Source organism: Phoca vitulina, unplaced genomic scaffold, assembly GCF_004348235.1.
Source record: "Phoca vitulina isolate PV1807 unplaced genomic scaffold, GSC_HSeal_1.0 scaffold48, whole genome shotgun sequence".
Classification (NCBI taxonomy): Eukaryota; Metazoa; Chordata; class Mammalia; order Carnivora; family Phocidae; genus Phoca; species Phoca vitulina.
Window position 1 is genome coordinate 6259105 of NW_022589751.1, and position 27157 is coordinate 6286261.

General features: G+C 38.1%; 1 protein-coding gene across 2 annotated transcripts in view; it reads right to left on the reverse strand.

Moving 5' to 3' along the window:
- The window catches only part of IDE (insulin degrading enzyme), a 115478-nt gene that overhangs the window by 48281 nt on the left and 40040 nt on the right, over window positions 1-27157 (reverse strand). For both annotated transcript variants that reach the window (XM_032432345.1, XM_032432344.1), the window contains exons 4-9: window positions 23226-23395; window positions 7893-8015; window positions 2797-2909; window positions 1701-1863; window positions 922-1014; window positions 415-506 (exon numbers count right to left, since the gene is read on the reverse strand). In XM_032432345.1, coding sequence (XP_032288236.1) covers window positions 415-506; window positions 922-1014; window positions 1701-1863; window positions 2797-2909; window positions 7893-8015; window positions 23226-23395 — 754 coding nt within the window. The remainder of the gene's footprint in view (window positions 1-414; window positions 507-921; window positions 1015-1700; window positions 1864-2796; window positions 2910-7892; window positions 8016-23225; window positions 23396-27157) is intronic.

Here is a 27157-nt window from a genome sequence, read left to right on the forward strand (position 1 = left end):
TATATATAAAACAATTCACAATTTCTTTGAAAGTTCATTGTAGATTTTTGTCAGCAGATCTGAAAACGACAGAGGCTCATGAAGCTTCAGGCAAACAGTAAGGTACACCCTGACAGATATAAGCTCAAGAAACTGCTGGCTTTCTTCTGAGGGATAGAAAAGCAATGTCTTTTTCCCTTGGAAAAAAAGGTTACTTGATGCCTTAGCCCTAATTGTGCCCCAGATAGCCAATCAAAGTAGTACAACTAAGCTTTAACTAAAGCTACTACGCATTGCAAGATTTTAGAGTTTAAATAACAACAACAAAAACCCCCAAAACTTTTAAGTTTCACCGAGGCTTAAATTTAAATTAATTCACATATATATGTTTTCTGAAAAATTTCCTTAAGAAAAATTTTGGTGAAACAAAATTACCTTGCATTCTTGGAAAACCCATTCTTGAGGTCCTTCTGCACGTAACTTCTGAATGTACTGAAACATGTGCAAAATTATATCTTCAACGTGTACTGGAAAAAAAGGGGCATACTTAAAAACCATTCAGTCCTTGAATCCATCAAAGCAGTGAGCTCACTCCTAAGGTAAAGTCAGGTGAGTAGAAACCAGAGACTGGTTTTAGGGTCCCACACACAGGGCCCTCCAGGGTCTGGGATATGTGACAGAAAGGACTTTGGGGAAGTTAATGAGCCAATGAAAAGCCAAGTACACATTTCACAAGTGCAACATAATGACAGGTCATTAAGAAGAAAAAATCATTCATGAAATGAAGGCCAAGTTGCGCATGAAAAATAAAATGGATGAATTATATGAATTAAAGGTTTTATGGCTTTACAACATAAAACAGATCCACAGCATGAAGAAATTTTAGAAAATGTATCATAAGAAGTCAATTTTCATTAAAAAACCAAAAAGGTCAATACTTACATAATCCTTCCTCAGTCAGGTCCACATTAATGATAAAAAACATAAAACCTCGGGCTCCTTCCTTCTGTCCACCAACAAGAGTATTTACCCAGCCTGTAACATTCAAAGGAAATCAAAACAGGGTTGTATGTGTGGCTTCTTTTAAGACAAAGAATGTTCTTTTTAATTTATACTATATGTTCCCAAGATACTAGAATGGACCACTTGCAGAAAAGAGCAGAAAAAATGGGTTCAGAAAAACCATTTCAGACACTGTGGAAGACTGATGGGATTTTTTGGGTTGGGAGGTTCCTCAGGACTCTTCAAGTCAGTTCCCAGGCAAGAGTAGACTACCATGCTTAAGTATTACATAAAAGCAGAGCCTGAGTTGAGAGGGGCTTTGGAAATCATCTACTGACTAGATCCTAGTACACCCTCTGGTCTGAAGGATAAGAGCAGGCAAATAAATAAGGTATACTGTTATTTCAGAGATGGTGAAGAATACCCAATGTGAGCTTTTACTTTCGAACCTCTCTGTTATTTAAAACATGTAGCACAGTATCTTTTGAAAAATCTAAACTTCACTGCACAATTCTGAAGGGTAAAACAAATTATGGGGGGGGGGGACCCAAAGCAAAAAGAACAAAAGCACACTAACAGCTACCACCTCACTCTCCCATAGACCCCAAACCAACCTACCCAGAAATGCTCCTTCACACAAAAAAATCTAGGAGAAAACGAGAGCCAGTGTAAAAGGATGTGGGGTACTACACTCAGAAAGTGGTGCCCAAAAGACTTACCCTTTGACTTCAGTTCTGATAACAGACTTCCAGGACCTTCATGACCAATGAGATGACCAAGATAATGGCCAGGATTTGATTTGTAGTATTTCTGAAGGTCAGGTATGGGAAAAGTCACATAAAGATTCCTAATATCCTTAATGGGCACTATTTTGTAAAGTTGCTGGAAAAAAAAAAATCAAGAAAGATTAGCTATATCAACTCCTACTGAATAAAATATTTATAAACTATGAAGAATACAGATTTTCAGGGAAAAATCCCAAATTCAAGAGAGAATCAATTGCCAGAGAAAACTGTACTGACCACAAAAAGTAACTGGCTTGGGCTCTCTCTAAGTGGACTTTCATTACAGTTGGTGCACAGCCCATTTCTGGTCCCCTCGACCATGCGGCTCAGTATGCTTGCCTTCTGGCACTGGAGAACAGCTTCTACAGTTTATCACGGCTCTAACTACCAAAACTACTTTTAGCATGCAATGATCAGGTATCTGTTGATATCTTTTTGGTGAAACATTATCCCTAATAAATGTGAAACTGATTCAATTATTCAAATATTAAAAATTGTATAAACAGGGGTGCCTGGGCAGCTCAGTCATTTGGGTGTCTGCCTTGGACTCGGGTCATGGTCTCTGGGTCCTGGAATCAAGCGCCGTATTAGGCTTCCTGCTCAGCGGGGAGTCTGCTTCTCTCTCTCTCCCCCTTTGCCTCCCCCCACCACTCGTTCTCTCTCTCTCAAATAAATAAAATCTTAAAAAAAAAAAGGATGAAAAAAACCTGTATAAATAAACCTTTCAAAATTTTACATCTAGGGGCGCCTGGGTGGCTCAGTCGGTTAAGCGACTGCCTTCAGCTCAGGTCACGATCCCAGGGTCCTGGGATCGAGTCCCGCATCGGGCTCCCTGCTCTGCGGGAAGCCTGCTTCTCCCTCTCCCACTCCCCCTGCTTGTGTTCCCTCTCTCGCTGTCTCTCTCTCTGTCAAATAAATAAATAAAATCTTTAAAAAAAAAAAAAAATTTTACATCTACACTTTGGTAAACTAGGCATATATTATGTCCATGAATTAAAAAAGAAAAAATATCAGAAATACATGCACTTACTTTAAGATGTTCTTCTTGGAAAGGGTGTTCAGGAAATTCTGGCAGTGGGACATTTTTGTTCTCAACTTCAGAAAATAACTTTACCACCAGATTAGTCAAGTCGTCTAAAGATTCTGTAAGAAAACAGACAATGAAAACAGAACTTAAACTATCATAACATGACAGGTAGTATTTAAAACCTTAAGATCATATATACATATATAAAATCACTACGATTTTTACCTTAAACTTACACAATGTTACATGTCAATTATATCTCAATAAAGCTAAACAAAACCTTAGGATCTCCTGAAAAACCTTCCGACTATTAAAAAGAAAATCTACGATTTTTTTAAAGCTTCATCTGATGAAGTTGAAGCACTCCGTTCAACCCTGTCAGTGCCTGTGTAACTTCTAAAGCTAAGCAATACCAATAATGATGATAACTCACACATGTCTAGCTCTTTACAGTTTAAAAACTGTTTCACAAATGTTGTCTTGCAATAAATTTAAAACACGTATTAAAGACAGTAATAGAATAATTGGCTGCACTTGGAAAACTATTTTATCTACAATTGCCAAAAGGCACATACTAAACCATCAGCTGATAGATTATAACATATACTTTATAAATAGACACAATCTAAGCCCATTGTTAAAAGTCAAATGTTAGGGTCTGTGAGTGATTCTGTGGGGAAAGAGTACAAAATGATAAAAAGAATCTTGGGTGGGGAGACTAGAGGACCTGGATCCTAACCCTGGCTTCCCCAACCATATCAACTGACTACCTGGACAACCTGGTTAACCACTTCAGGTTCTGTAAAATGAGAACACTGGGTGAGATAATCACAAGTCTCTTCCAAGGTCTAACATTATATGATTCTGTATCATCATGTGCCAAACTCATTCAAAGACTTGTAATTGTTGTTAGAATGATACGGCCACTTAAGCTATTCTATGTTATCGCCTACCTATATTCTTTTATAGAGTTATACTTGAAAAGCTTATAAAGATGTATAATATGTTCACTGCAGCACTGTTTATAACAAAAACTGGAAATGACCTAAACATCTATGAGCATGTGAATATTATGAAATGTCTATACATTAGAATTTTATGCAGTCATTAATAAGGGAGAAATCTCTATGTGCTGATACAAAAGTATCTGAAAGCCCTATGAAGTGAAAACTACAGGCAATCTCAATTTTTTAACAGGCACACTTACATGTGAGTATATTAACAAAAATCCCACTTTTGGAAGTATAACGAGAAATGACTTAAGGTGAGATATTTGAGGAGAGGGCACTGTCATCACAGGATGGGAGGAAAGAGAAAAACTTGATTTCTACTTTATATCTTTCTATGTGGGATAAATTCTTTTCCATGTACACATATTTCCATCATTCAAAAAATTAAAAAGTGAAAAAAGGTTCTTTTTTTTTTTTTTTTTTTTAAAGTAATCTCTATGTCCAACATGGGGCTCGAACTCATGGACCCTGATATCAAGAGTGGCATGCTCTACTGACTGAGCCAGCCAGGTGCTCAAAAGGTTATCTTTTTATAAACAAGATAACCCCTCACCTTGATTCTGTCTCCTCAAGAATAGGTTATTTATAAATGGTATAAACATTCATCACCTGTTACCGTCAGGAAGCATTTGGATCAAGTAAGAAATTTCCCTTGATATTCTATGACCCATTTTGAACTTTTCCATGAACTCTTTAGAGAGCACTTAATCACTATTTGAGATTTGCCTTTATATCGTATGAAATTCTCTTTTAGGCCTATGAATATGGGCATTTGCACTTTACTTATTAAACATACATATTTTTCCTTCAATTTTTTTGATAGGTATGCAGGACCTTAAAATGTCCAGAGCCAAATATGAGGCGGACCAGTGGCTGCTTGTTAAATGACAAGTCAACTCAGGGATGCAGTGGGTGTATCTGGAGAAAGAGATGGCAGGGATATCTTTATGCACAGATGGAACATATGACTTGAAACAAGGTGGGCAGTAAACAAAGGTTTATCAACCTGAGGTGCTGGCTACAGTGAGGCCCTTTAGAGCAAGGTTCTACCAGGTGTGCCTTTCGAGTATTTCTACCCTAAAAGCGTAAGTTCACAGTGCAGCTTTTTAAAGGTACAGCAGCTATCTGATACTGCAGTCTGTCTTCCCCACTAAGCAGTGCGCTACTGGACATCAGGGAACTGAGTCCCTTTCATCATTACATCGTGAGGACTTGGCAATCCCAGTGTCTGTACTTGATAGTTACCTACTTGCCAAGTTTCCAGGTAATTAGTGCTGCCACAACTAGAGGGATCCCGTGGGAGAACAGAGAAAAACCTTTTTGTCCCTTTGTGACAGAGATCCTTCCACATGGTTATTCTTTCTCTCCCCTCATCCTAGAAGAAGGAGCGGATTTTCTATTAATCCTCTGAGAGATCCTGTTTCCTCCTCATACCTCTTGCGCTGCAAGGACACCTCTCCCAGGTCCCTCACCAAGTCCACTGAGCTCAGCACAGGTCAGTCACACTAGGAGAGTGATGTGTATGCAATCAGGGAACTGAAACATCTGTTTCTTTTAGACACTTACTCTGTCACTTCCAATAAACAGGGAACAAGGAAGGCAGGCCTGCTGCCTGATTCATCTGTTGTCATTATCACTCGCCCAATAAGTGCTTACTGAAATCAAGTGTTTTTCATCTCAATACAACACAGACAAAAATATTCCCAGGACTAGGCTCTAAATACCAAGTGATATTTAACACTCTAGAACTAGCTACTGTTAGCAAGAACACAGAATTATAGAGACACTTTTTATTTCATTGGCTTCACTCCTTAGACCCATTTTATATCCTGGCTCTTATTACCAACTTAAAATACATATAGTTGCTTATTTTCTACTTACAAATGTAACATTTGCCAAAAGTAGAAAACTAAGAACAAATGTAAAAAGAAAGAAACAAAAGTCGTCCATAATCTTATGCTTATGGGATGCTTAACAGTAGCTACCGTTTACGGAGCATTTGCTACGTGCCAGGCACCATGCTAAACACTTCTGCATTATCTTGATTAAACCTCCATTTTAAAAATGTAAAAACTAGAGTTCAGAGATCTGAAGTAACTCTGTTAGCTCAAGGCCACACAGCTAAGTAGGTGTTATATCTGGAATTCAAACTCAAACTGTAAGAGTCTAGAGCATGAGTTCTCAACTACTATATCACATTAAATTTCTAGTATGTTTTTCTATTTTGTCTTATGTCTACACCATATATGTCTATTATAATTTTTTATAAATCCCCAAATGGATCATATAGCACAGTTTTTAGAGTGCTTTTGCTTTCTATTGGACACATTAAGAATATTTTCCCATGTTATTAAAACACTGTCATAAAATTATTTATTCATTCAATATATATTTTACCATGTGCCTATGATGTGTCAAGCACTAACTCAGGCACTGGGGACAAAGCAGTGAACAAAACAGCTTCTATTCTCGGGGCGCCTGGGTGGCTCAGTCGTTAAGCGTCTGCCTTCGGCTCAAGTCATGATCCCAGGGTCCTGGGTTCGAGCCCCACATCGGGCTCCCTGCTCAGCGGGAAGCCTGCTTCTCCCTCTCCCACTCCCCCTGCTTGTGTTCCCTCTCTCGCTGTGCCTCTCTCTGTCAAATAAAATAAAAATAAAAATCAAAAAAAAAAAAACAAAAAAACCCAGCTTCTATTCTCAAGTAAATTACTTTCTAGTATGGTGGGCAATGATAAATATTTAATATTTCAGGTGGTAATAAATGTTGTAAAGAAAAATAAAGCAGGTAGGAGAACAGAAAGTGAGAGAAGAGATGCAATTTTCTATAAGATGCCCTATTACATAGCTATAACATCATTATTTAACCCATCTTCTATTAATGAACAATCAGATCGTTTCTAACTTTTCACTAATACTATATTGACAGAAATATCCTACTGCATCAACTTTTTGAACAACTCTGGTTATTTCCTTAGATTGCATTTCCAGAAGTAAAAACAAACTTTTTAAGGATGATGCACCATGTTAACCTGTTCTCCAGAAAGTCTAGAACAATTGCATAAATGGTATACATCATCACCAATACAAAAGGGCACTGCTCCTCCATAATGAGTATTACTTAAAAACAAAATTATGGTAATTTAACAGGAGGAAACACTATATTGTCTTACTTAATTTGCATTTAAAAAGTCAAACCTTTATATGGAAGCAGCCCAAGTGTCCATTGATAGATGAATGAAGATGTGGTGTATATATACAATGGATTATACTACTCAGCCATAAAAAAGGATGAGATCTTACCATCTGCAACAACACCGATGGAGCTAGACAGTATAATGCTAAGTGAAATAAGTCAGTCAGAGAAAGACCAATACTGTATGATTTCATTCATATGTGGAATTTAAGAAACAAAACAAACTATGGGGGAGGGGGAGAGAGACAAATCAAGAAACAGACTCGTAATGACAGAGAACAAACTGATGGTTACCATGGGGGAAGTTGAGGGGGATGCATGAAATAGGTGATAGGGATTAAGGAGTGCACTTTTGTGGTGATGAGCACTGGGTGATGTACGGAATTGTTGAATCACTATACTGTACACCTGAAACTAATATAACACTGTATATTAACCAACTGGAATTAAAAACTTTAAAAAATAAAATTAAAAAATAATAAGAAAATAAATAAAAAGTCAAACCTTTGTTTATATTGCAAATCATTTTTCCAGTGTATCATCATCTGCCTTTTTTTCCCCTGTTATCTGCCTTTTAATCTTGTTCCTAGTTTTCTGAATTGTTACAAGGTCAAATCTGTTAATCTTTCCCTTTATACTTCCTTTCTTTGCTTTTATATGTTTATAGTACCTACTAGTAATTTACATTTTTCTCAGGTCTCCATTTTAAATCATCTATACTCCTTTTTAGAACACCGAGTTAAAAACAAAATTCCTTGTTCCTTCTCCAACAAGGAAATCATTTTCAAAAGCCTCTGAGCAGATAAAAGGCCATATATCCTTCTCCCAACACTTTCAAAGAGCCAAATGGAAAACTTAAGATTATCCAATTCTATGAAAAATTTTAAGGATTCTTACCTCGACCTAACACACAAATAGCCATTAAGTTGGATGAATAATAAGTAGAATGGAATTTCAGTAGCTCCTGTCTTACATCAATGCCTTCTTGGTTTGGTCTAGTCTCTAAAGTATATTTGTTACCTGAAAAGGAAGAAAAACATTTCTTAGAAAAAGAAAAATATGTGGACTTTAAAGTTATGGAATTATTACTGACATTGCTATAAAGTAAACTTAAAAAACAGAGTTCTAGCTAACATACATAATGATTAATTAATATGTCTGAACATAAGCTGGATAAAAAGAAGAATACAAATTAATAACATTTTAAACTACAGAGAGTCTTCCCTAAGGAACTTAAAGGGCTTTATGAAAATTATACACCTTAAAATCCCTATGAGATAGTAGGTATTATGAGCACTTATAGGACAAAATGAGATCTACATGGCCTCCATTCACACTTTAATTTTCAATTCCCTATGTGCTCCATAATTAATTGAAGAAAGTCACTGAGGGATCTTTTTGGAACTTGCCAAGTTACTTGTGGAAAGAAATGTACTATTCTTGGCTGAAACATTAAATTTGTGATGTGAATTCTCATGGATTTGATCTAGACTGGTAAAAATAGGATGCAATGCTATTTTTATAAGTCTCAAGCAATGTGTATACATATACACACACACACATCCATTCATACATACATACCACGGAGATCTCTTAGGAAATTTAATAACTCAATTAGGGTAAACTAGGCAAGTCAAAAGCAAATGGTCACAATCTCTAAGTACTACCTTGCTAATAAAAATCCTGCCATTTAGAGACTTGGAGATGGAATTCTAATGATTGGTGTCTCCCCAAGAATGGCATCTTGTCTAGAAATACCCTAAAATCCTCATATAACAACCTTTATTGTTGTTCCTGCTGACCCTACTAAATGGGTTGCTGTATTTCATCTGCAGAGATGAAACTATAGCAGAACACATTCTTGGGGTGCCTTGGTGGCTCAGTCGGTTAAGCGTCTGCCTTCAGCTCAGGTCATGATCCCAGGGTCCTAGGATGGAGCCCCATGTTGGGCTCCCTGATCAGCGGAGAGCCTGCTTCTCCTTCTCCCTCTGCCTGCCGCTCTGCCTACTTGTGCTCTCTGTCAAATAAATAAAATCTTAAAAAAAAAAACAAAACACATTCTTTATATATTTTCTTTCCTTGAGTCATGATAATGGCTGTGCTGAACTGGCACCGGAAGAGTCCCTTTCATTAAGTTGGGTAGCTACAGAGAACCATCAGAGAGCGTTCTTAGATCCAGTCTTTAGCCCTGTACAGCTGCATGGTCCTGAGCGAAGATGTCATACCTCAATGCTTGAATCGACAGATCTAGTGGAGAGTGTGTGCAACAGCCTAGCAAGTGCTTGTTAAAATTTTCTAGTCACAAAGCAATCAAATGTACTCAATATTCACTAGCAATAGCCTCCTAGCCAAGTTTTCAGGTTCTTAACTAGTCCTCTCAGTTTCTTACTTAAGATGCAGTTCAATCCCAGATTTGCTCTACTTGGGGTCCTGAGATATCCCCTCACTCTACTTGAGGGATTCAGGTGCTCTTAAAAGTATCCAGAAGAGGGGCACCTGGGTGGCTCCGTCAGTTAAGCGTCTGCCTTTGGCTCAGGTCATGATCTCAGGGTCCTGGGACCGAATCCCGCATCAGGCTCTCTGCTCAGCGGGGAGTCTGCTTCTCTCTCTCTCTCTCTCTCTCCCTCTCTGCCTCTGCCCCCCACTTGTGCTCACTCTCTCTCAAATAAATAAATATAATCTTGAAGAAAAAGCACTTTTAGCTGGGTAATGATTTGAAGTTCACTCATATTAAGGTAAAACTTGAGTACTGATGGTGCCTTCCTTTTCTACTAATTGAAGATTCTAAAAGCCTCAATTCCAGAGGTATTAGTCCTTACAGTTTCCTTAGTTATTTAGACTAAGAAGCTCAGATTTCTATAATATGTGAACTAAATGACACACCGGGACACTCAAGTTTGGAGAAATTAAGCTTTATTTCAATAGACTATAAATGTGATAGTGTGAGATCAAAACCAGATTTTTAGTCTAAATGTCATCTGATTTGCCTACTCACAATCAGGTCAATATTCTCGGTTTAAAAAAAGCCCTCAGATCAAAGATTATGAAGACCAAGATCATGGCCTCCATCTAGAACTTAAAAGTTCCCTCAGGTTAGCCAGCTCTAGAATATTCTGCTTTAATTTTAATGCACCTGAATATCCTACCATTCTAGTCCCTATCCTTTATCTTTAGGCCCATTTAAAAAATAAGAGATAGGGGTGCCTGGGTGGTTCAGTCGACGGAGCATCTGACTCTTGGTTTCGGTTCAGGGCATGAGGCTCAGGTCATGATCTCGTGGCTCTGTGCTCAGTGGGGAGTTTGCTTCTCTCCCTCTGCCTCTGCCCCTCCCCTGTGCCCACATGCGCCCACTCACGTGCACGTACTCTCTTTCTAAAATAAATAAATCTTTAAAAAATTAAATAAAAGTAAAAATAGAGATAAAGTAGGAACATACACCAAACACACTAAAACACAGATCATGGCAAAACACTCACAATGCTATATTAAAATGAACCAAAGAACTGTGACAGAATACTAGACTAGCAAAGAGAATGAATAACCCACTGTTTATATGCAACAATATAAATGAAGTTCACAACCTCAAGGTAGAGTGAGAGAAGTCAGACACAAAAGAATATACACTTTTTCATTTCATTTTTAATAAAGCATAAAAACAAGCAAAACTAACCTGCATTACTAGAAGTCGGACAGAGGTTACCCTTAGTGGATGGATAGTGACTACAAAGGGGCACAAAGAGGGCTAGTGAGGTGCAGGTAATGCTCTGTTTCTTCACTGGTTCCATGGTGTGCTCAGTTTTCGAAAACTCAGTGATTCATACATAAATAATAGCAGAACATTCATCTACTTGATTCTTCAAATAGCAGCAAAAGTAAAAACAACAACAATAATCTATCAGAACCACACACACACGCTTTTTGGCATAGTTGCTATACTTTACAACACAAAGTTAAAAGGAAAAAAGAGCCAAAGGAGCCACTATCAACAACAATCTAGCTCACCTGAAGTCCTAAATTTAATGATATGGGATCTCTGGCCAAACTGCTAAACAGAAGCTCAGTCCCATTTGCTCTGAAAAGTGGCTTTTAGCTATAAATAGATACTATTCTATGAATCTACATATTCATGTCTTTGCTGCCTAGATGTTTTCATTCTTTCATATATGATGACAAAAGGAAATTACAGTCCATTTGGGAACACAACCCAGCATGACAGTTCCATATCCTCAGAGGTACCCAATCAGAAAGAGGAAGAGGTTCTCCACTATGACTCTCTTGGGATCAGGACAGTCAGCTCTCAATCCATTGACAGAGAAACATGGATACCAGGTATGATGAGCCAACCAAAATATTTTTTAAAATAATAAATCTATATATATACAAAGCATTTTCCCTGGCAAGTGGCAGAGGAAAAAGTCAAAGATTCAAAGAGTAAGAAAGAACTGACCAGCACACCATCACGGCCAGAGGGGACCATGTAGCAAGGAATGCAGGTGACATTTAGGAGCTCAGAGCAGCCCCTGGTTGACAGCCAGCATGGAAATGGTGATCTCAGTCTTATGGCTAAAAGGAACTGAATTTTGCCAATGATTAAGAATGACCTTGGAAGATGTTTTTCCCAAATGGGAACTTTATGTAGTCAATATGTTGGTTTCAGCCTTGTGATACCCAGAGCAGAGAATTCCATGCCATGCCAGACTTCAGACCTATAAAACTAGGAGCTAATAAATGAGTACTGTTTTGTAAATATAATAAAAATTTTATTTTATTTTATTTTATTTTTTAGATTTTTTATTTATTTATTTGACAGGGAGAGACACAGCAAGAGCAGGAACACAAGCAGGGCAAGTGGGAGAGGGAGAAGCAGGCTTGCCGTCGAGCAGGGAGCCCGATCCCAGGACCCTGGGATCAAGACCTGAGCCGAAGGCAGACGCTTAACGACTGAGCCACCCAGGTGCCCCCCAAATTTTATTTTTTTAAAAGACTTTCTATTTATTTACTTGAGAGAGAGAGAGCACACAGAAGCAGACTCCCCACTGAGCAGGGAGCACAACGCAGGGCTCAATCCCAGGACCCTGAGATCACGACCTGAGCTGAAGGCAGATGCTTAACCGACTGAGCCACCCAAGCGCCCCATAATAATTTTAAAAATCCAAAAAACAAATGGGCCAAACAGGCTTGCCGTTAAGTTTATTAATCCTTTTATGATAAATCCTTAAAAGAGTTTACTAAAAACAGGAAGGCTACTAATGGAATTTCTCAAGAAACAGTGAGATGAGGAAATGAAAGGAAAAGCAGGACATAAAGCACAGAACTCCATAATTAGTCCTACATCAACTGGGCTCTGCTAGTGTTGGTGGCAAGACCCTTACGCAGAGAGCTGCGAAGGAACAGGTACCGGCTTTGGTGTTCACAGAGCTCTCCCCTAATCCAGCCTCAGCCATCTTCTGGTTGCATGACCTTAAACAAGTTACTTTACTTCTCTTAGGCTCAATCTCGATTCTGACACTGGTAGGTTTACACCAAATTAGAAAAAAAATTCATATAAAAAAGCTTACGAGTAATATTTAACATTCAATAAACAGCAAAAATACAAAAGTCTGATGACAGCAACTGCTGTTTAGGGATGCAGAGAAATGAGAACTCAGCCACTGCAAGAGAAAGTATAAGCTGAATCAACTGCTATAAGCCACAATTTGGCAGTATCTACTGAATGTGAAGAGGTACATACTCTACTACACAGTAATTCCACTGCTGGATACATGTGCCCTAAAGAACTCTGTGCAGAAGGACACATGTACAAGGCTGCTCACAGCAGCACTATTCTATTAACAGGAAACAGATAAACAGTGATATAGTCAATGAATTTTTCAAATAGCAGCAATGAAAATTTAAAAACTCACCAGAAGTACATTCACCAACTCTTACAAATATAATGGTGAATGAAAAAATACAAGTGGCAGAGATTACTCACAATAAAATACCATTTTTGTAAAACTAAAAACTATACAACATATTCCTTAGAGGTAAATATATGACTAGCGATATTTATGAGACTGACGCGCTACCTACTGTGCTAATGAGGCACCTATGACTAGCGATATTAAAAAAAAAAAAAAACACGTAAGACTTGACAGTCACCAAACTTAAGGTAGTGGTTATGTCCCAGAAGCAGGGGGGAAAATGCAAGTGGAGAAGAGTACATCAGATGCTCAAGCTGTATTTGTAATGCTCTGTGTCTTTAAGTACTATGTAGAGAATGATCTGGCAAATGCTTTTGAACCTCTTTTATGACATAATAAATCTGTAAAAATGTTAACGTATTCAATAGAATACTTGATGTATTAACAAAATAAACTCACAATAAACAGCAGCTACTGCTGTTACGATGTGAACTGTAGGAAGGAAACCCGGCTTCTGACAATATCACAGAAACCATGGCACTGAAGTAGAGAAGAAAGCTCAGTAAATGTTCTAGAAGACTTTCCTCTACCTAAGAATCCATGCATGGAGAACAATGTGAATATGGCTGGGATACCAAATATCAACCAGTTCAGTCTCGAGACACACACTGTCCTAATTTAGTGCTAACTCAGCGAGGTCATTCCTAGCAAACTGAAACGCCGCTACCAAAACCCTGACTCCTACCTTTCTGGCTCTGTTACCATTCCAGAGAGCTCCAGCAGTGGACTGAGGACATCAAGGCTGCTGACTGGGACACTTCCACTCTGGGCCCGCTGGAGAGTACATTGGCTTGGCAGATGGGAGAGTCAGGGTTTCTTGTCCTGACTCCATCATATATCAATTAAGCAACCTTGGAAAAACCTCTCAATATCTCCAAGGGGTCATTTATTTGATCTGCAAATTAGGGGCAATATGGATACATGCCCAGTTGTTAAGAGCTGGGGCTCAATCCCTGACTCCTCTGTCTCCCAGCTGTGAGACACAGGCAAGTTTCTTAACCTCACTAGGCCCCAGCTTCCTTATTTGTAACTAAGAATAATAAGAGAACCAACCTCACGGGATTGCTAGGATTAAATGAATAGTCCGTGTAAAGGCTTAGCATAGCCCCTGTCAGACCATAATTATTTAATATTAACCTGGGTTGTTGTGAAGCTGATGAAAAGTGATAATGGAGATGAAAAAGGTTTTGTAAACTATAAAACTCAGTAAATACGATCTTATACTTTCACTGTAACAACTACTTTAAATTCTATTAAAAAGAGAAAAGCTTACAAACTCGTACTGATACAAATACTGATTTTCCTGGAAACTTCTGAAGCCAGGAATATATTCCTTACATTGTAGGAAAGACTGAGTTTGAAGTTTTAGAAATCTGTTTTAGAATCTAAAGCTGTCTCCAACCGTATGTCTGATAAGGTTTTCAAGGAAAGGTCAACTTGACAGTTATAACCATGAAAATCTTAAACGTTCTTTGAAAACCCAAGATTCTAAAAGTTAGTATTATCTAAAGCTAGTTACTTGAAATTACAGTTGACCCTTGAACAACATGGGTTTGAACTTCACAGATCCACTCTTATGCAGACTTTTTTTCAATAAATACAGTACGTGTGTAAATAAATACAATTAAATACTATAAATGTACTTTCTCTTATGATTTTAACATTTTTTTTCTAGCTTACTTTAAGAATACAGTATACAATACATACAACATACAAAATCTGTGTTAACTGATTGTTTATGTTATTGGTAAGGCTTCTGGTCCACATAGGCTATTAGTAGTTAAGTTTTTAGGGAGTCAAAAGTTACACAAGAGGGGCAACCTGGCTGGCTCTGATAGGGGACTGTGCAACTCCCACACTGTTCAAGGATTGACTGTATTATAAATCTTTTTTTCTAAAAAAGTTCTTTCTTCCTGCTGTAAAATCTTCTAAAAATTCTGGAAGAGACTAAACCCTTTTGAGACACATATGATTTTTCCTATAGAATTAAAAAGGGCAATTCTCCTGCCCCTGGGTTAGTACATTCAAGTACAAGATGCAAGTTATGACACAGGACTATAAGTGAAAACCTCACAAAGGCCCTAATAAAGCACCTGTACACTTGATTAATCCAGTTCTGGATTTCCGTAAATTTCTAGTTTTCCAGAGACACATATCCTAGCAAGGAAAAAAACAAGGCAGTAACAACATCCATGGAAAAACTCAGGAAATATTAAATGACTAAGTGGGCTGAAACATATCAAATATTTGTAATGTCCAAACAAATGAGTCATCATTCAAGGATGCTAGGGAACCAACTCATTATTTTGAAAACTGTAAATGAAGGGAATGAATCAAGCATTTGTCCTGCCTTTCCTATAACAACTACTATTCAAACAGGAGGAGAAATAACCAAATTAGAATTAGGGAGGCGATGCATTGAGGATCAATGGTTGCAACACTACAAATAGAGAGACAACTAGACCTTATATGCCCCTGATGGAAGAACAGATCACCACCTATGAAGTCTTGTCCAAAAAACCCCAACTGCCAATTTGTGGAAATTGTGACAGAGGTCAGAGGAATATGTTAAACTACATTGTTGGGATGCATGAAGGAAAATCTGGGCTATGAAAAGCGCTATACAGCAATCAACCTAATCCTTCAATAAATAAATTCTAGGGGGGTAAGGGGAAGGAGATGAAGGATGAACCTATACCTATAGACCAAAAGATATTTAAAGACCTATCAATTGCTAACATTTCAACATTATGTGGACCCTAATCCAAATAAACTTAAAAATTATATATTTTTATGAGACAACTAGAAATTTGAAAACTAGATATTGGAGATTAGTGATAATGTTATTTTTGTTGTTTTTTAAAAGAGTCATTATCTACTGTTACCAGGGTCTGATTTTGTGTCATTATCATCATCCCAAGATCAGGAGTCATTCAAATACCTTCTGGTTTATATTTCATATTTTTCAGTTCTAATCCATTTTCCTGCTCTGTTCCTTCCTCTTCCTATGGAAAAGTGTCCTTTGTTATAACTAAATGATTCTAAGTCATGTGCTCTAAAAGACACTGGGCTCATTCCTTAGTTTTTTCTTCTTGTCACAGTTTTGGGGGCCAAGTTAACATTATGGCAAAGAACACAGGCTCTGAGTTAAGACCACTTGATATCAAATCTTCTAACCTACACAGAAACTTCTATTATCCCCCTACTTCCCTCTCCCTGCATGCCCTCTCTCAGTTCGTTTCGGCATCTGTCAAAGGGCGTGATGAAATTTCAGTACTGGTGGTGAAGGTTAAGTGAAATCTTATTAGGTAGAATACCTACCCAGTGTGTGGCATTTAATACTCACAATAAATATTAGTTTTCCTCTTGAATGGTTCTTCCTTCTGCTTAAGAAAATCCTACCTACCCTTCAGGAGAATTCAGTTTGAATTTAGAGAGACATAGCAAGAGAGGGAATACAAGCAGGGGGGAGTGGGAGAGGGAGAAGCAGGCTTCCTGCAGAGCAGGGAGCCTGATGCGGGGCTCAATCCCAGATCGCTTAACGACTGAGCCACCCAGGAGCCCTAGTTCACTCATTCTAACTTTTATAGAATATTCCACTGTATTAAGAGACCAAAATATATTAATTTATTCAACTGTTGACAGTCATTTTAAGTCATTTCCTACTTTTCACTAGCTCAAAAAATGCTTCTTGAGCATTCTTGCATATGTTCCCGTGTGCACAATGACTAAAGTTGTTTCTCGTTCCCTCTCGCTGTGTCTCTGTCAAATAAATAAATAAAATCTTTAAAAAAAAAAAATTTAAATTTCTATTCAGTAGACCTAAAAGCAAAAGATAATCCACACACCCAGTGAAGAGATTTGCAAAGCATATAACATAAAAACTGTAAGTAAATAAGTAAAAGATAAAACAGCTCATTAGAGAAATAGGCAAAGCATATGAATATGGAGTTTACAGAAGAGGGTATTCGAGTAAACATTAAAAAGATGTTCAAATCATTAAAATCAGGGAAAAATAAAATTAAAAATTAAAAAATAAAATAACAAGGGGCACCTGGGTGGCTCAGTCGGTTGAGTGTCCGACTCTTGATGTCAGCTCAGGTCTTGATCTCAGGGTCAGGAGTTCAAGCCCTAAGTTGGAGCCTGCTTCTCCTTCTCCCTCTGCCCCTCCCCCCTGCTAGTGCACGTGTTCTCTCTCTCTCAAATAAATAAAATCTTTAAAAAAATAATAAAACTATCGGGGCTTTTTATTTCTTTTTTTTTTTTTTAAGATTTTATTTATTTATTTGACAGAGAGAGACACAGCGAGAGGGAACACAAGCAGGGGGAGTGGGAGAGGGAGAAGCAGGCTTCCCGCCGAGCAGGGAGCCCGATGTGGGGCTCAATCCCAGGACCCTGGGACCATGACCTGAGTGAGCTGAAGGCAGACACTTAACGAATGAGCCACCCAGGCACCCCCAGAAATTTAACATTTTAATGAAGTCAAATTTATCTTTAAACCTATGACTTATCTTTATCTCTAAAAGATATGATTTGTGCTTTGTGTGCTTAATAACACTTTAAAAATTTTTAATTCCAATATAGTTAACATAATGGGTTATATTAGGGCACCTGGGTGGCTCAGACGGTTAAGCGTCTGCCTTCGGCTCAGGTCATGATCCCAGGCTTCTGGGATCAAGTCCCGCATCGGGCTCCCTGCTCCTTGGGAGCCTGCTTCTCCCTCTGCCTCTCTCTCTCTCTCATGAATAAATAAATAAAATCTTTAAAAATAAATAAATAAAATAAAGGGTTATATTAGTTTCAGGTGTACAGTATAGTGATTCAACAATTCTGTACATTACTCAGTGTTCTTCATGGTAAGTGTATACTTAAGCCCCTTCACCTATTTCACCCATCCCCACCCAACTCCCCTCTGGTAACCATCAATTCCAGTTTGTTCTCTATAGTTAAGAATCTGTTTTTTGGTTTGTCTCTTTTTTTTTCCCCTTTTATGAACACTTTTCTTAAGATGAAAAAAAATCTGTATTTTCTTCTACAAGTTGTGAAGTTTTCTTTCCATAATTAGGTCTAATTGACCTGGAATTTATCTTTGTGTATGGTATGAGATGAGCATCTAATTTTACTTATTTCTACACGGGTAATTCCCCTTTCTTCACCTCTTGTAACATACCTCTGTCTTAGGTCAAAGTTCCATATATGTGTAGGTATATTTCTAGGGTCTATAATCTGTTATCTTCCTGTATTCTTACACCAGTTCCACTACTGTAACAACAAGACCTTAATAGTAAGTGTTGGTATCTGGTAGAATTAGTCCTTTCTTTGTTGTTCTTCAAAAGCATCTTTGCTATTCTTGGCCCTTTACTTTTTCTAATTTTTTTTTTTTAAGATTTATTTATTTTAGAGAGACAGCATGAGCATGCACAAGCGGGGGGGACGGGGCAGGCAGAGAGAGAGGGAGAGGAAGAATCTCAAGCAGATTCCCCATTGAGCAGGGAGCCTGCCATTGGGCTCAATCTCACAACCCCGAGATGATGATCTGACCTGAAACCAAGAGTCGGATGCTCAACCAACTGAGCCACCCAGGCACCCCTCTTTCTTACTAATTTTATAATCAGATTATCAGGTTCCTCAAACAAACAAACAAAACAAAACTAGGGCTTTCAACTGGCACTGCATTGGATTAAGATAAATTTGTGAACTTACATCTGTGTGATGGTGAGTTTATCCATTCATGAACATGGTTTATCTTCCCACTTACTCAGGTATTCTTTCATATGCACTATATATTTCTTGCACCTCGTTAGATTTATTTCTAAATACCTTATAGATATTTTTATACTGTAAGTGAAATCACTTTTCCTGTAACGTTTTTCTAATTGATTACTATTGATAAAAGAATGCAATTTTAGTGTTTCTTGTCTTTTGGCAACCTTGATGAATTATCTTATTTTTAATGATTGATCTAAAGATTTGCTTTAATATTTTTATGCAGACAATCATGGAGTAAGTCTTCTTTTGCTTCCTTTCTACCTCTTACATATCACATTGCCTTCCCTTATTGCAATGATTAGTAACTATAATATGGTAGCTGAACGAAAAAGTGATTACACAGTATTCCTGTTTTGTTTTTGCCTTTCAATGGAAATCCTTTTGAAACCCCAACATTAATTATGTTTGGTGCAGGGTTTTATTGGCTCAAGAGTTTGTTGTTGTTTGTTTTTGGAGAGAGAACACATGCATGCACATGTGCACACACACAAGCTGGGATGGGGAGGGAGGGCAGAGGGAGAGGAAGAGAGAGAGAATCTTAAGCAGGCTCCACGCCCAGTGGGGCTTGATCTCAGGACCCTGAGATCATGACCTGAGTCGAAATCAAGAGTCAGGACACTTGATCAACTGAGCCACCCAGGCACCCCTCTTGCTGTTTTTGTTCATGAACAAGTGCTAAGCTTTAACAGATGCTTTTTCTGAGCCTACCAAAATGACTGCCTAACACTTGGTTGGGACCTATTGATTATAATGAAATAAATTTCATGTATTGGCAGGCCAGAATTTTTTTTTTTTTTTAAGAAAGAATATAACAGAGGGACCAAGATATTAGATATTGTTTAGTAAAACTTTCATTTTAGCTGCTTACACAAACACACATATATGTGCTCTGAGTTGCTAAGTAAAACATGCTTCTTACAGTGTATTGTATACAAAAAAGTTTGAAAGCAACTGATCTATACTATTTTGAAGCATGAAAAACCACTATAAAGGCCAAACCTCTTACTGTAAGGTTTTCTTAAAAATAAATAGCACAATGCTTGGCTTTTGTTCATTTAAAAATACTCAGCTTTTCCTGTTATCTTTATCTAAGTAATAATGTTTTAGGGGCACCTGGGTGGCTCAGTCGTTAAGAGTCTGCCTTCTGCTCAGGTCGTGATCCCAGGGTCCTGGTATTGAGCCCTGCATTGGGCTCCCTGCTCAGCGAGAAGCCTGCTTCTCCCTCTCCTACTCCCCCTGCTTGTGTTCCCTTTCTCGCTGTCAAATAAATAAAATCTTTTTAAAAAAATAAAAAATGTTTTAAATTTATTTTAATATTTTAAGTATTATTATTATTATTAACATAATAAGTCCTAATCCCTTGATGGAGAAAATGACCCACATTCACAGAAACATCTGAAGTCACTAAAAGTAAAAAAGGAAACTATAAATTTCTGACAAGGATTCTTTTTCAAGGATCACTTCTATAAAATGTTATATGTGTATTTCTAGGGTGAGGGCATACAGCTTCCATCATGTTTCCAAACATATCTGTGACCTTAAAAATGGACAGAACCTCTACTCCAAAAAGTTCAATGTTAGTTTATATTTCTTTTAAAAATCATTTTTTTAAAAAGACTATTTTAGAGAGAGCGAGCGTGCATGTGAGTGTGTGTGCCTGCACGAGTAGGGGGAGGGTCAGCGGGAGAGAATCTCAAATAAAGTCCCTGCTGAACACGGAGCCTGATGCGGGGTTCAATCTCACGACCCTGAGATCACGACCTGAGCCCAAACCAAGAGTTGGACGCTTAACTGACTGAACCACCCAGGCGCCCCTAGAAACTATACTTCTAAAATCAGAAGGTAACTTGGCATTTGCATTACTTCTATCACATTTTCTGTACTTTAGTACTGAGTCTGGCTTAGTCATCTCTTAACTGTTTATATTACCTCATACTTCACTAACTGCCCAGCCTTGTCGGTGGTTTATTAAAAACAAGCATGCCCTCAGAATCCATCCACACATATATGACCATTCAATGTTTCTCTTCGCCCATCACTCCTAAAACCTTCCTCTAGAACATTTTTTTTTTTTTTAAAGATTTTATTTATTTATTTGACAGAGAGACACAGCGAGAGAGGGAACACAAGCAGGGGGAGTGGGAGAGGGAGAAGCAGGCTTCCTGCAGAGCGGGGAGCCTGATGTGGGGCTCGATCCCAGGACCCTGGGATCATGACCTGAGCCGAAGGCAGACGCTTAACGACTGAGCCACCCAGGCGTCCCCCTCTAGAACATTTTAAGATTGTTCCTTGCTTGCGACCAGAAGTAATATCACCCATCTTATTCACCGGATTTATTTCTGGAAGATTTGTGGCTGCTTCCTGATTATGCTGATTATGATTTGTCACCAGTGAGGCTATTTAAAAGAAAGCAACTCTCAAAGAGGAGCTCCAACATGTTCTGCACAATAGCAGCATTGTTGGTGTAAGTAATCTACCCTACCAGAGAGACTACTTAAAGGACAACAACCATTTGGATGTAATTATTTTGAAATTTGTTTTTTTTTTACAACTCACAGCCCCTTCTTGATATACCATGCATGCCGACGTTCTCTACAAAAGCCACCTTTCTTTCTTTTTTTGGGGGGGGGGGGGCAGGGAGGAGCAGAGGGAGAGGGAGAGAGAGAATCTTAAGTAGGCTCTACACCAGCACAGAGCCTGACATGGGACTCAATCTCTCCCAACCCTGAGATCATGACCTGAGCCCCAAAATCAAGAGTCGGATACTTAACCAACTAAGCCACCTAGGTGCACCCAAAAGCTACCTTCAAACAACTCAGCATTACATAGACATTTTAGGGACCACAGTATTCATCTTAGCAATGATGTTGACATTGAGTGCCAAGTATGGTAAGTCTAAAGAATATAATATTACTGCTTCTAGTCACAATGTTTAAAAACTCCTATAATTCTCTCTTCCTCTCCCTCTGCCCCTCCCCCTGCTTGTTCCCTCTTTCTCTCTCTAAAATAAGAAATCCTTTTAAAAAAATTAATTAAATAAATAAATAAATAAAAACGCCTAATTCAGGGCACCTGGCTGGCTCAGTCAGAAGAGCATGTGACTCTTACTCTTGGGGTCATGGAGTTTGTGCCCGTTGGGTGTAGCAATTACTAAAAAACAAATAAATAAACTTAAAAAAAAAAAAAACTCCTTCTAATTCTGCAAAGCTATGCTAATTCCCTGGCTGCTGTTGGGATATACTAGAATGGTATCCAAACTGAAAGAAAGCTGTCTTTATAGTCTTAAAAAACGTTCCCAAATTAAGTTATATAAGATGCATAAATTTGTAAGTGCACTGAACAATCTATTATTTTTATGCCATTTTATAATCCCTAAAGCAGTATTTTAATCATAGCAACCTGTTAACAACGATTACATCTGGTGAGTGGGACTGGCAGGAGTAGATGAGGAAAAGAGAGCTTTTGTTTTTGCTTTTTTTTTTGAAAGGACTTTTGCACTGTTTAAATATTTAAATTAAACATGTACTTTTTAATGAAAAATTGAATAAAGAAAAAGGGTACAATTATGAAATCAGAATCCCCACATTGATGTTATTCTACTCCCTGTCATCCCCACCTCTAATCTCTTTCCAGGAGATTGCAGCACTCTGAGAGCAGGGACCTAGTGGGTCTTCTACAGCGTTCAAGCTCCCACAGAGCCATCCCCATGAGGGATGCTAAGCATGTGTAGGGAGTAGAGGTGGAGGTGATGGGAGCAAGACAATTCAACAAGCCTTGAAGTGAGCATTTAAAAAAGCACTTCTATTTGGAAAGTAGACTTCAGAATACAAGGATCTATTCTCTCTTTGAAATGCTACTTAACCTCTATTCACACCTCTAACTGCTGTGCTCCTTAAACATTCAGACCCCTGTTTGAATGATGGCCAGAGTAGTCCTCTAGAGGGTTAAATAATTGCTTAGGTCATTATTATCATAATTTTGAGAATATCATCCCAAATTTTATGTATGAAGTCCATTGCCAAGAGCCCATCTGACATCTTTTTGAACTACCAGCCAAAATGCTAGTCACCTGTTAGAGTGACTTCACTCTTACTGCTTCTAAACTCTGAATTCCATTTTATATCTTCTTATCCAACAAACTTGCTTCATAGTTGATCACTCTTCTTAATAACCCATCACTTTCTCCATGAAGCTCATACACCTAAGCTTCAGCCTCATTTCAGATCACAAGCCACAAATATAAATGCCTACACAGGGACCATTAACATTAGTGTAACATAGATAACATTAAGTGTAGGGGTACGGTAAGCAATAACAGGGAGTACCAACAATAGAACAACCTTTTCTCAGGACTGTGAGTTTATAAAGAACAGGGTACTAGGAATGGGGAGTTCTAAAATCCTCTAATCTGAACTGTAAAATACAATACTGTGAAAAGAGGCCATGGGTTTAAATGAGGTCAGAGAAAACTAATGCATGAAAGCCGCTGTTGACAAACCTGTCCCAAATTTGCTGAAGGGATGCTTGGGATTCCCCGTAGCTTTTTCCAACTGAAAGAGTCTCCAGGCATCGTTCATCACATTCTTCTCATGTTCTGAATCAACTGCATTCACCTCTCTGTCTTTGCAACTCTCATCAAATAAGGGGCACAGGAAAAACTGTGCAAACCTAAGGGTGTGAAACATAATTAACAATTCAAAAGCTGTTATTTTAAAAGAGTGGCCTTTAAAAAATATGTTTGAAACTTAACAGATAAGAAATATGAATTCTACAGAACCAAAAAAACTACCATTGCTACCAAGAGAAAAGAAATGCGAAATAAGTTCCAAGTAACAGAAGAAAAATATTAGACATATGTAAATTCAGAGAAATCAATCTACCCCAGGGATATTAGTGAAAATACACTCAGTCAACACACTTCAGATGCCAATCCCAAGTCCACGTTGTACCTGGGCTTCTAATTAACTGGTTACAGATCCAGAGGTTGCCACCACCCCCTGGTTCAATTATTTTGCTACAGCAGCTCACAGCACTCAGAGAAATGTTTTACTTACCAGATTACCAGTTTATTATAAAAGGATGTAATTCAGGAATAGCCAGATGGAAAGGATGCACAGGGCAAGGTACACAGGAAGAGGCATGGAGGCCACTCTCCCCAACCTCCATGTTTTCACCAACCTAGAAGTTCTGCAAACCCTGTCCTCTTGGGTTTTTATGGAGGCTTCATTACGTGAGCATGACTGATTAAATCACAAGCCATTGATGACTGAACTCCAGCCCCTCCTCCCACTCCTGGAAGGTCTAGGGACAGGAGTGAAAGTTCCAACCTTCCAATCACAGGGCTAGTTGCCCTGGAAACCAGCCCCCCTCAGGTTACCTAAGGGCTTCCCCAAAGTCACCTTATTAACATACCAAAAGACACCTTTAATACTCTCATCATTTAGGAAATTCCAAGGGTTTTATGAGGTATGGGCCAGGAATAGACAGAAAAACCAAATATATATTTCTTAATATAAGTAAAAATATCACAACAGCAAAAAGTCAAGGCAGACTTACAAAGACTGTAGCAATCTATTTAAGATATGCAATTTGGCAAGTCATGAAAATCCTTCTTATGTATGGCTAATTCTCCAAAAAAGGAAAAGGCAGGTGACAGTTCTTGGGCAAATCAATCTTAAATTTACAGTTTTAGGTGCAACTGCAATAAGGTTCAGACATTTTAGGACAAACTAAGTGACCTACATTTTTAAAAATTTCTTTTTAAGTAGGTGCCACGCTGGGCGTAGAGTCCAACATGGGGCTCAAACTCACGACCATTAGATCAAGACCTGAGCTGAGATCAAGAGTTGGACACTTAACCAACTGAGCCACCCAGGCACCCCAAGTGACCCACTTTTTAAAGGCTCTATTTGAATATCTTTTATTCTTATGGAGAAAAACAAACTTTAACTAGTGGGGAAAAAATAATGGAATGAAAATCCTATGACACAGTAGTTTGACTAAGACACAATTGTGGGCTTTTATAAAATATTAAGAGAATTTAAAAATTTTAATAACCAGTGATTCAACAAATAACATGGCACGTAACTCTAACATAAGTAATCAAATGCTTCTCTTGAGGCTATCCTTTAGTAGTAGTACCAAAGTTTAAACTAAAATAACTTTAGGGGGGCACCTGGCTGGCCCAGTTGGTTAAGCGTCTGCCTTCAGCTCAGAACATGATCCCAGGGTCCTGGGATCGAGCCTGCATCAGGATCCCTGATCAGCAGGGAGTCTGCTTCTCCCTCTGCCTCCCCCACCCTGCCCCCACTCATGTTCTCTCTCAAATAAATAAATAAATAAAATCTTTTTTAAAAAATAAAGTAACTTTAGTTATAAGTTAACTCTCCTGTATCAGGTTGCAATTTAAAGCATGATTTCATATAGTGAATCTTAAGAAACTTTAGACCTCATCTTATAAAAACAAGATCCAGAATTCAGATGAAGCCACAAGCAGAGGTTGTCTGAATAGGGCCTAACAGGCTCCTGGATCTATAGACATCTCAGCAACTGTACTTCACAGTTCAGCTGCCAGACAGACTGTAATCACTACTTGATACTTATTTTATGCACATAGTAAATACGATACTATGCTAAGCACTTTACACATACCAATCCAAAGGAAAACTCCATCTATCTGGAGCCTATAATCAAAGATACATAGATACAGATATTTCTGGACATGTAAGCTCTTTTACCTATCTCAATATGCTTAAGCTGGGAAAAGTGCCTAAAAGCTACATATCATAGCTGGATAGGTCCAAGTAAAAGGGTCATGATAACGACATAGTATAATCAATATTTTAAAAAGATGCTCTTATGAGGTGCCTGGGTGGCACAGTCCATTGAGTGTCAGACTCTTGGTTTTGGCTCAGGTCATGATCTCAGGGTCGTGAGATGGAGCCCCATGACCATCTCTGTGCTGAGTCCAGTGTCTGCTTAAGATTCTCTCTCCCTTTCCCTCTGCCCTCCCTCCACGCACATGTTCTCTCTCTAAAATAAATCTTAAAAAAAAGAAGATGCTCTTATACAAGTGTTTTTGTTTTGTTTTTTTTTTTTAATCCTCTGAGTCAAGTAACAGACATCCTCCATCATACAGAGATTATAATGAACATCTGCTGTAGCATTTGTAAAGCAGGAAATTAAATTCAGTGTATGATCCCAGGGAACTCATTAATGGAAGTCTTCTGGGAATACATACAAAAGATGATTACACCTCAAAGCTGCTGCCTAAAGACTGAAACATAACTAGAATAAGTAAGAAACAGGCTACTATGACCCAGCCATGTATCCCAAACCCATGTCTCTTCCCTGTTAATGTTCTCTCCGCTAAGGAATAAAGTCAAACTACTAGGTTTTTTAAAAAATGTGATGACTATTATTAATGTAAGTAAGCAAATAAAGCTATTACTAAAACTGCTAAGTCAAAATTCATTACAGACCCATCAAAAAGCTGCAGAATTACACCTTCTCGGCAATAGAGAAAACTATAAAAAGTTATCAAGGAAAAATTACACTTTAGATAATGAGTCAAATCACTAATATGACAAAAAATTACAAATTGTTAGCTGTGTAGAAAATTGACCAAAAAATTAAATCGGCCTAATGGAGCTTGCTCCAGAAAATACTTTCACAAAACGTCCCCAGGGTTGAAACAGCTGGTCAAAACATTCTGTGTCACACAATGAGATATCACCTCACACCAGCCAGAATGGCTATTATCAAAAAGACAAGAAATAACAAGTGTAGGCAAGAATGTGGAGATAAAGGAACCCCTGTGTTGGTGGGAATGTAAATTGGTGCTGCCACTGTGGACGACAACCCTCAAAAAATTAAAACTAAAACAACCATATGATCCAGCAATTCCACTTCTGGGTATATATCCAAGGGAAAAAAACCACTAATTTGAAAAGATATAAGCACCCCTATGTTCACTGCAGCATTATTTACAATAGCCAAGATATGAAAACAACCAAAGTGTCCATGGATGGACGAATGGATAAAGAAAATGCAGTGTATATACACAACGGAATATTACTCCGCTGTAAAAAAAAAAAAAAAAGAATGCAATCTTACCATTTGCAACAACATGATGGACCTAGGGGTATTATGCTAAATGAAATAGGTCAGACAGAGAAAGACAAATATGATCTCACGTATAGGTGGAATGTAAAAAAACAAAACAAAACTCATAAATACAGAGAACAGACTGGCAGTTGTCAAAAGAAAGGGGATGTAGGAGGTGAGTGAAAGGAGTCAAGAGATACAAACTTCCAGTTAGAAAAGTCACTGGGGATATAATGTATGGCATGGTAACTATAGTCCATAATAAGGCATTGCAAACCTGAAAGTTGCAAAAGAGTAAATCTTAAAAGTTCTCATAAGAAAAAA